The sequence below is a fragment of the Mus caroli genome, unplaced genomic scaffold, assembly GCF_900094665.2.
Source record: "Mus caroli unplaced genomic scaffold, CAROLI_EIJ_v1.1 scaffold_19324_1, whole genome shotgun sequence".
In the NCBI taxonomy this organism is placed as follows: domain Eukaryota; kingdom Metazoa; phylum Chordata; class Mammalia; order Rodentia; family Muridae; genus Mus; species Mus caroli.
This window is the reverse complement of record NW_018389755.1, coordinates 1-10816: the sequence shown is the minus strand read 5'-3', so window position 1 is coordinate 10816 and position 10816 is coordinate 1. Positions and strand designations below refer to the sequence as shown.

Genomic DNA, 10816 nt, shown 5'->3' with positions numbered 1-10816 from the left:
TAGCTCTCTTTTCTAGAATACTGTTTTATTTGTGTCCTGCCAGATGCTTCTCTGTTGTTCCTGCAAGCCCAAAGAGAAAATCCCTGCCTTCCAAACCAAAGCAGTGAGCCTAACAAAGGTCCAGTTGTTTATAAAAGAAGTCCTTATCTCTTCCCATGCACCCTTAGCAGACTGAACCATGTCATCATCATGGTGGGGAGGCTCCAAGTCAAGTCAGTAGGGGCCATATCACTTTACTTTTATAAAGTGAGGTAGCTCCAGGCCACCAAGCTAGGAAAAGATGGATAGATTATTGTATCTCCTTTTGCACTAAGGAAGGAACAACAAATCTCAAATATTTCAGATTGGTATGGGTTTTTTAATGATGATAGAAATTCAACATTGTGTTTGCTACACCTTAATGTATATATGATTCAACTCTTGTTTAAAGATATATGTACCTATAACTTGAATGCAACTCATTTAAATGTAATTTAAAGTCCTAGTCTTTTGAAAACTACTATCATAAACTGTTCTGAACAATAAAGAAAAACAATTTAGTGGTCAGTCACCTATAAATGGTCATATCCTTTAAAGTGTTCAGAATTAGTAATCTTGATAGGTGTTAATGTAGTTGATTGCAGGAGTAGGCTTTATTTATTTATTACAACAACATAGAAAGATTAAGTGACACCTGGGAGTAGATATCAGTGTGCCATCGGTGATCATTTCCTGGTCTTAATTGTTGGGTTTTGGGTATGCAAGAGACTGACCTTGTGGGAAGTGCACACTGCTATTTGCACTACTGAGCACTAGGAAGCATTTGCTTGTGAGGGGAAATCACTGCCAGTGACTCTTAAGTGCAAGGAAGCATGGGGGAGAGGAGAGGACAGATAAAATGCCAAAATCATATTCAAAAATGAAAATACAGATGACATGCTGGGTTCCAGGCAGATGAAGGGACCAAGGAGTGAGCTTTCCTGGCAGCCACCAGTGCATCTGCAGTGAGGAAGGGGTGAAAAGATCCTTTACACAGTTGCAACTGAGCCATAGGTTTTCTAAGGTTTCCAGTATTTTTTGTAGAATATCAACTCTGAACCATGAACACTGTGCTCTGTATGGCAGCATGTATATTAAAAACTGGAATGATACGGAGATTTCCATGGCTGTTGCCCAAAGATGACACACAAATTCATGAAACATTCCATGTTTAAAAACAATTGTCTAGGAAGTAAATGTTAACACAATACTGAGTAATGAGGGAGACAAACAGTTAGTTGAGGAATATTTCTTTATTCATGGCTGAATCTCTTTCCACTGAGAGGAATCAGATCACTTTAGAATTTGCTGCTTAGAAGTAGGTCAGCTCATCATCCTTGGTTTTGTCAGTCTGGTAACCATGAAGTTCATAATTATCTTTTCCAGTAGGTCCATTGAAGACTTTCATGTGAACGAAACAACCATGACCTACATCCATCTGAAAGACATAAAAGAAGAAAAGAAGAAAGAAGCAAAGAAAGAAAGACGGAAAGGAAGAAGCAAAGAAAGAAAGATTATTCACGTGGACCTCAGTTATATAACAGATCAACTTTCTTGCCAAGATGTGATATGCAAAGCTCTCCTGAAACAACACTTTTGGCCCAAGGCAGTACCCATGAACTGAACTTTTGTGAACTTGTACTTTGGGAAAAAGTGCAACTAACTGTATGATAGAAAACATATTTCTGAAATGTATTTTAATACCATTTATAAAAATATTTTATCCAAGTTATTTATATAAATGTTTTGCCTGCTTACATATGAGGACATCACATGTATGCAATGCCTGAAACCTTAAGAAGAGGGGTTAAATCCCCTAGAACTTGAGTCGGAGTTTCTTTTGAGCTACCATGTGGGTGCTAACACCTAAACCCAAGTCCTCTGCAAGAACAGCCAGCACTCCTATCCACTAATCTATTTATCCATCTAGATTTAATCTATTATACTTTTCATTAAAATCTTGGCACAGATCACATTCCAGAGTTACATTTTATTTTCGTGATGTCTAGAAAGGAGGAGAGGAATGCCTGTGGTTTTGGCGATTCTCTTTACTGACTTCTAAGTTGAGAGAAAAATTGTCATATAGTTTGATAAGGGAAAAGAAACTCAGGTTTGCTTTAGAAAATATGGACTGTATGGTCCCCATATCTCTGCTGTGTTGCAAACCTACTTTATGAATGCCCACAAGGGTGCCTCCTTCCCTAAAGTAAAAATAAAGAGGACTAGGCACCATCAGGGCAACATTCCCAGTGGTAGTTTGGTCATGAACCTGGATCCTACAACATCCCAATAAGAACTCACACTTCTTTCTTTATCCGAACAATACAAATTTTGTGTTCTATAGTAGACATTGTGTTCTGATATCCCTTCCTATCTTAATCTTAAAATGCTACTGACCGGAGTTTACAATTAACTTATGTCAGTATGGTGAGTATCATACAAAACGTGTTTGTATGTGCATGCACATATGTGTGCATGTGTGTGATCACGTAGGTCTGAAAAAAAAATCTGTTACACCAACAATGTCAGAATGATGCCAGAAACAGATTTAAAGATACTATTTTTCTGGAGCTGGGGATGCAGTTTACTTAGCAGAGTGCTTTCCTAACTTGCATGAAGCCTTAGGTTTGGTCTACCAGCAACACATACGCCCTGTGGTGTGTGCCTATAATGTCAGCACTCAGGGACTAGAGGCAAAAGGAGCAGAAATTCAAGGTCATTTTTCAACTATATATGGAGTTTGAGTTCCAGGACCTCCTGAGATACATGAGACCCTGTGTCGATACAACAACAACAAAACAAACAAACAAACAAACAAACAACACCAAAACTACAACCTAAAAACCCTAAGCACCACAAACCAAAAACATTGAGTTGTAATTTTTTCCCACATAAAGCTCTCAGTGACTATGTGGCACCAAACTGGCACCCAGATCTGTTAGATGCCAACATGTACATCATTTTGTTTCTCTTGTGGGTCTGTTTTAATTTGAGGTAGGATCTGTCTGTGTAGCCCAGGCTAGCCTCAGACTTGGGAATCCTGTCTTTTTTTCAGAGGGATGGGATTACAGGTGTGTCCCATGCTCAGTGTTTGTATTCTCCTCACTCTACAGTGGATCTTTTTAAAAAAAACATTTGTTTCCTATTTGGAAAAGAGCTCCTGTTTAGTAAACTTGGTGGATATTCCCAGAGCCAGCAAAGCCATTACTCCAGGGGGAAGTCTGGACTCTGTGCTTACATTAGAGTGAACTTCCAGAGTCATTTACATTTTCAGAGACCAAATTTTTGATTGGTAACAAGGTAAAAGTGGCTTAGGTTTGTTTCATGGGTTTTTTTCTTTTCTTTTCTTTTCTTTTCTTTTCTTTTCTTTTCTTTTCTTTTCTTTTCTTTTCTTTTCTTTTCTTTTCTTTCTTTTCTTTTCTTTTCTTTTCTTTTCTTTTCTTTTCTTTCTTTCTTTCTTTTTCTTTTTTTTTTTTTGTGAGGATAGGTTGAAGAGGGGTGTGGCCTGCTTGTAGGACAAGACTTGGCATATCCTAAGCCCACCTCTCTATTTCTCTATTCAGGGTAGGGGATTATTAGTTTTAGGGTAGGAGATCTTGGAATCACATAGATTTGGAACAAATATGAACAGATTGAACAGGCAGAAGTGGAACAAAGGTCAACCCCAGGACAATCTAACATCAAAGCCTGTGGTCCTCTACCATTCTCTCAGGGGGGATTCAAGACAGACAGAAAACCCTACCAGTAACAAATGAGATCTAGAGACTGGATGAAAGCAATGGGGTCAATAGCCAGCCTGCAGAAAGGAAGGAGGAAACTAAGGCTTAATAGCAGAAGGAGGGTGAGGGAGAGAACCAGGAGTGGGGGGTGGGGCTTAGGCTGAGGAGCAAGAAACCACATTGAAATAGAGTGGTCAAGGGAAAAAATTACCAACATTATTTTCTGATGTATTTTCTATTAATGAAATATGTGAGGGAGTTAATATGAAATATTCCTATTTAGATAATCAAAGTTATCAAAATATTCCCAATTTGGGTAGAAAATTTCCTGTCTTTGAATACAATCATTTTTCCCCCAATTTTTTTTTCTCAGATGTGAAGAAAGATCATGGAAGGAAGAAATTCCTTCTGAGGACACAGGTTGGGGTTAGCTCACGTGTTTCTTGGGGCCTCGAACATATCAGGAACTCAAATTTGATTGTACTAAGCTGATCCAGTCCTCATATACAACCCAGCTTTGAGAGTAGCTCATATTGAGCTGGCTCGTTCAACTCATATTGAAAGACTCCGAGAGGAGCCCCTCGCTCAGGCCTCAGGACAATAGCAGATACCCAAGAACTCACGAGAGACCAAGCTTGTTGCAAACCACATGAGGCTTTATTCGGAGAAAGCCAGAGCTCTGGGGATGACTCATATCCCACGCAGGGGTAGAGGAGTCGACCTCGAGGGGAAAGAGGTCCCACTTTTTATAGGCCCTCAGGGGGGGGGAAGGAGAAGGGGGAGAGTAGGGGATTTCCAGATCTAAACAATGTCTATTCTCAAGAAATGGGTATGGGAGGGGTACAAGGAAAGAGTCTAATGAAGGTGCAGCAATGGGCACACACCTGGTCAGAACACTGGCAGACACACAGGTTCAAGGAGTGGCCAGAGCATTGTGCACCTCTATTTTTCTAAACCATTGAAGCTAATTCTGCTAACACTGACGTCTATCTTGCCAATTTCAGGGTTTCTGTGTCCTTTTACATTCTGCCAGGATCTTTCATTGGGTCTCCATTCTGCCAGGATCTTTCAATATCATTAAAAGAAAAGCCAAACAAACTGAATGCATTAAAAACATATAGCTTGCCAGGGGTGGTGGCACATGCCTTTAATACCAGCACTTGGGAGGCAGAAGCAGGCAGATTTCCAAGTTTGAGGCCAGCCTGGTCTACAAAGTGAGTTCCAGGACAACCAGGGCTATACAGAGAAACCCTGTCTCAAAGATTTAAAAAACAACAACAAAAAGCATATAGCTTAAGTACCTATTTTTTAAAAAGGAACAAATGCCACTGTGCCTTGGTCCAAGGACAGAGCAAATCAGGTAAAGGCATTTGACTCTGTTATCCTTTGATTCAGGATTGTTATTGTTTAATACATAGAGATAAATACAGCTCCAATTTATTATCCACAGTTGAGTTTTTGAAGTGTTTCCCTTAATATCACAAGAATGTCAGAAAACCATTTAATTTGATTTTTCATATAAATCTGTTTTAACATAAGAAAAGTTGTGTGTATGTCTGTGTGTCTGTGTATGGTTATGCTCACATAGGAACAGGTGCCCTCAGAGACCAGAGGTATCAGATCTTTACAACTTGGGTTACAACTGATTGTGAGCAACCTGATGTGTGTGCTGAACACTGAGCTTGGGGTTTCTGCAAAATCTGCATTCACTTTTGACAGTTGAGTCATTTCTCCAGCTCCTAAAATGTATTTATAAAATACTATAAGTATGGCTTTATACTGTTGCTGGAGTGCCATCAGTTGGACCTGCTTGAGCTATGAAAGAATGATTTGGGGGCTGGAAAGATCACTCAGTAGTTAAGAGTACGGACTGCTCTTCCAGAGGTCCTGAGTTTAAATCCCAGCAACCACATGCTGGTTCACAGCCATTTATAATGGGACCTGATGCCCTCTTCTGCCATGCATGCATACATATGGACAGAACACTCATGTATAAAAAATAATTTAAAATATAATTTCAATTACATCAATAACTACTCATTTAAAAGATGGAAGTGGCTTGAATTATTCTTTCAGCTAATCATTGAAGTTCTTCTTTAAGTGCATGTAATTGGATCACACATCAAGTTAGGAAGTTTTGAGTTGGAAAATGCTCTAAGACACTGGCCAATTCCCATACACTAAAATGTTAGCCTCCACATCTAGCTTACTGTATAAGCAGCCTTGGCAGCAAACCAATGTCTTTGCTGTTCCACCACTATATTCTACAGGGTTCTAGAAATTAGGAACCACATAAGAAAGCTTTCTGTACTCAAGAGGAAATACAAGGTCAAATATCCTGTCATCAGATGGATTTGGGAGTTCCCACTTACAAGTGGCTTAATTAAAGACCAGTGGTAGAAATGAAGGAACAGTTGGGGCAACAGGAAACAATCACATAAGTGCATATGGGAGGTTGGTGTCTAACCTTAATGAAGATATTTTCTCCAGCGACGACTTGAGTTTTATACTCAACAGCTTCGAATTTTTCATATTTCTTATTGGTTTTCGCTTCAAGCTGAGGTCTGACCTTATGAGGAGAAAGTAAGGGATGATGTTAGGGCTGTGTTGACTCAGGTTGTCAGCTTCACAAAACTAGGAACCTCATACTGCTGAGAGTCCTTAGAGATGCTGATGTGCCTGGGTTGGCTGCTCAAACCTCTAACCTCTAATCTCAGAACCTGAAAGACTGAGGCAGGAGAATGTCACTCAAGAGCAGTTTGGGTAGATAGAAATTTCCAGGCTAGTTGGGGCTACTGATTGAATCCTGTCTCAACACTTAAAACACACACACACACAGACACACACAGACACACACCGACACACACACAGACACACACACACACACACACACACACACACACACACACTTTATAGTCATGATTTGCAATGAAGGGCCCAATAAGTATGTCTATCTTTGATCAGTAAATACAAAGTAAACAGCACACAATGGAGATTTTCTCTGGATCTGTCAGATTATTCTTGGGATACAGTAACTCCCTCTGTCCTGACACTGTGTGGGGATCCAACAGACCATAATCTCAGAGGGGTAGACTGAATTTCCTGATTTAATAAGTATGTTTCATAATATATGACCTGTCATGTTCTTTTTAGGGGAAATGATGCTTCTCTGCCTCTCAACAAATTAATGGGCATTGTCTCCTGAGGCTGTCTCCTGCAAGACAGGACAGATGAGTGACATCTGGGAGCTGAACCACCACCCTGTACCTGTTTAACTGATAGTAAGGAAGTTAGCAGCAGTGTCTAATGTTCTTTTTGGTCTTAAACCCGTGTTCATGAAACAGTACTTAATTAAGGCTTATTTTATAATATTCCCTGGATATTTTGATTTGCTCTATACTGCTAATTTGGGGGTAATATGAGCCTTTTCTTTCAGCTTATAGCCAGCTGCTCAATACCTAGGAGTGACTCAGGAAAGGTCCCTATGGAATGGTTCTTGGCTATGCATCTCCCATGGTGCTTTAAGCCTGAGGCCCTGGCTTCCACAGAGAAGGCAAATTTGGTGCATTCTCTCCCCTCATTCCTGCAGAGCTCCACAGTGTACTGAAGATGTTCAAGGGGAAAGGGCAGTTAGTGTCTCATCTGGGTGACTCTTAAGCATTTTAAGTCTTGGTTTCATCATCTAAAAGTAGGATAGGATGCATCCTTGCCTTTCTGGGGACGCTGAAGATCAACTGAGAGGTGGGACAGAAACTACGGTTTTTAAAACAGCAAAGCTCCTTCCAAGGTGAGGTGACCTTATTAATATCTATGTTTCAATCTGCTTCTCTAGATCTCTATGAACACTCTTCTATTAAGTTTTATTATTGAAGATGTCATCCACAGATGGTATAATTATCAAGATAAACCCTTCTAGTAGCTTCCTAACTTAAAAATTGTATGATCAAAATATGTTTTAAGTATTTATGGAATTCTCAAAAAACTAATGAGAGTATCATGTTCAAAAATTATTCTTGCCAGGCAGGATGTCACCCTCCAGTAGGGCATGGCACTTGGGAGGCTAGAGGCTAAAGAATCACTGGAACTTGTGAGGTTTGGACAACTGTGAAAAATAGGAAGACTCCTGCTTCAAAAGAATAATTTCTCTAGATAACCAGATGACCAAATATTAATAAAATCAATAAAATCTGCTGTAAATGATTTATTTCAGATACCTATATTTTCCTGTCTATCCCCTACAACACTGGTTCCTGGAACAGGAAGATTTTTATTTCACTGAACAGAAATGTTAACTGTGACTCATCTGTGCATATTTGTTTTTGAAACACTTTTTATGCATGGTATATATTAGTCCTTTTAGCTCTTTCTTCTCACAGGTGAAATGGATAACTGTTCATTGTCATCCTATTTTAAGGCCCCATCTCCCTCAGTCTTTCCAGGATGCTTCCTATATCTGGTCCTACAGAAAAGTGAAGCCATGGATAGGAGTGCCCACACTTCCAGAGACCTTGGAAGAAAATGAGTCCTCTTTAGTCAGATCTGCTTTCTGTCTACAGCAACAGGTCACTCATGTGCACATTTAATGTTGAGATCACCAACTTGATGTGAGGATTGTAATGAAGATTTAAAGATTTAAAGTTCCTCAAAAATAAAATGCTCCAAGATATTTATTGAAATATACCTATGACTGAAAACTGTTTACCCTTAAATATTTAGTCACTGAATTTTAGCCTTGTCATCCCCTCCAGAATGTTCAGTGCCCTAAGCATGAAGACTCCATCAGTTCTAGTCACTTAAAATCTGATGGTGCCTAGCATGGTAGCACATGCCTGTAATTTCAGCACTTGAGAAGTTGAAGCAGCAGAAATGCCTTGAGTTTGAGGCTAGCCTGGGTTACTTGCAGGCTAGACCATCTAGCAAGACCAAATCGCAAACAAACACACAAACACAAAAGCAAATAACAAACCACACTGATCTGGTCCTCCAGGAAGATTCAGTTTCAGAAAGACAACAACATGATGTAAGAAAATAAACTGACAGATTGCAAACCTACCTTCATAATTCTCCTTTGTAAAACAGGCAACACGACACATCTTTTTATATAGATGATAGTGAAGCAACATGTATGAACCTGCTAGAAACATTGAGTCCTATTTTGCCTGTGATAATTGGCGGGTGTAGCATCCTGGAATCAGCTCAGAGTTCCTTAACAACCTTAGGAGCCTCCATATATCAGCTTCAACTAGAGCGACTGAAAAATTCTATCAGTCATTAGAGCTCCTGGGATCAGACATATGAGATGTAGAGATGATCCAGCATGAATTCACCTTCAGCTACTGGGGAAACTGAGGCTGCAGTAAAGAGTGTGACTTGGCCAATTTTACTCTTGGGGTCTTAAAATTTCTCTGAAATGCATTATGTTCTATTTTTATCTGTATAAATGTCTGAACAAAATCATGTATTTTGGTTTCTCATTTCCCAAGCTCTTAACACAGGGCCAAAGTTTAAATCAAATTTTGCAAGTTTGGTTTGGGATCACATCTTTTCCTGAAGTACATCCACTCACCTCATCAGCAATCTTCTGGATTTCTGGTGTGGCAGGTTTGGCCTCTGAAACACCTCCGTACATTGTCTTGATGACTTGTTTCTTTGCTGGCTTTGACACTGAGAAGAAATGATCCTGCAAGCACTGAGACTCAGGGTTTTAAAGGCATCTGTAAGCTCCTCCCCTAGTGTCTTATCTCCACAGTATCTGAGGGAATGGGGAAATGAGTGTGGCCTTAGGCAAGTCTTACTGCATCCCTTACAGGAAATGCTGAGTTGAGTTGGGGGTAAATGTGGTAGGGGACGTGAGCAAGCTTGTGTGCCCAGGACTCAGGTGTGGTAAGCATGGCTCCTCCCTGCACTCTTTGTGCCAATAATGCCATCATATTGTGTCATATGAGGAAGGGCACGAATAACCTGTCTTTCTAAATAAGTTAATGCTTAAAGAGATCTTTAAAGAATATACTTAATAATATCAAGGCTGGTTGCACAGGATCCACCCAACTTTATAGAGATGATAAAATTGTCTATGGTGGGTTTTTACTTACAGTTTCTAATATGTTTCTCCCCAAACATGAAGAATACAATGGCAAACACTCTCATTTATTCTGCTGCTTTTCATTGTCTTGTTTTTCTGTTTTTGTTTTGTTGTTGTTTGGTTTTGTTTTTTGAGACATGGTTTCTCCCCATATACCCCATCTTGACCTTGAATTCATTATCCTCTTGCATCTGCCTCTCAAATTCTGGGATTTTTAGCATATGCCTCTGTGTCTAGTGCTTACACCTGCCAGTTTTAAATGGTTTGTTTTTGTAAATTTCTTTGCTGATGACATAGTAAACGGCAGTTGAAATTTGGGGATGTAGCTCAGTTGTAGGATTTCATGACAGCCATAAAGCTTAGAAACTCTGTTCAAACTTCCCCTGCCTGCCCTTCCATGTTGATGACTTTGAGCAGATTGTTTAACCAGCCTTGCCTGGTAGTAGGTCATAAAAATCTTCATTCTAGGAGGGGTTCTGACCAGTACCTCAGAGATGGGCCTTCTCACAGATAGGCCAAGAATCTGAGCAGACCAGCCTTGCTGGTTCTCTTACCCAGTCTTTCACCAATAGACCATGAACCTCCCTGTGCAATCACATCTGCAGTTAACTGTCCATTTTTGGTCAAATAAAAATATGAAAAATGGGTACCTGTTTTTGGGTATTTGGGTCGTTATTTCCAAACACTTCTGTGTCATTTAAGTCTTTGATTATATAAACCTGTTTCACCTTCGTGTGTGTTTGTGTGCAGCCTTTTGTCATAGGAGTGTGAACCTTAGAAAGAAGAGGATGAGTCTTACCCTGTTGCATGCCCCCACATGATATTCATTAAATGATTCATTTTTCACTATGTCAGAACTTTGAAATATGGCTCTTTGACACACCTTTCTTTAAAATAATATTTCTTCCTTCCTTCCTTTCTTCCTTCCTTCCTTCCTTCCTTCCTTCCTTCCTTTCTTTCTTTCTTTCTTTCTTTCTTTCTTTCTTTCTTTCTTTCT

The 10816-nt window shown here is 39.7% G+C and overlaps 1 protein-coding gene and 1 non-coding gene across 2 annotated transcripts; one reads left to right on the top strand and one right to left on the bottom strand.

The window, feature by feature from the left end:
* Window positions 1-1088: 1088 nt before the first annotated feature.
* Window positions 1089-1193, top strand: LOC115030304. Its single transcript, XR_003835891.1, has one exon. It is a non-coding gene; the product is annotated as a U6 spliceosomal RNA (small nuclear RNA).
* Window positions 1194-1273: 80 nt separating this feature from the next.
* Window positions 1274-9399, bottom strand: LOC110288279 (stefin-1-like). The gene is made up of 3 exons (XM_021154667.1): window positions 9304-9399; window positions 6205-6306; window positions 1274-1456 (listed from the first exon to the last, which is right to left on the bottom strand). Exons 1-3 carry the CDS (start codon window positions 9364-9366, stop codon window positions 1331-1333), a joined length of 291 nt encoding a protein of 96 aa, XP_021010326.1. The 5' UTR covers window positions 9367-9399; the 3' UTR covers window positions 1274-1330.
* Between the last annotated feature and the right edge of the window lie 1417 nt (window positions 9400-10816).

Coding starts and splice junctions, on each gene's coding strand:
- LOC110288279 (XM_021154667.1), bottom strand. CDS start 9,366: ATGTACGGAGGTGTTTCAGAGGCCAAACCTGCCACACCAGAAATCCAG. Junction 6,307..9,303: donor TCCAGAAGATTGCTGATGAG/GTGAGTGGATGT, acceptor TCTCCTCATAAG/GTCAGACCTCAGCTTGAAGC. Junction 1,457..6,204: donor GAGAAAATATCTTCATTAAG/GTTAGACACCAA, acceptor TATGTCTTTCAG/ATGGATGTAGGTCATGGTTG.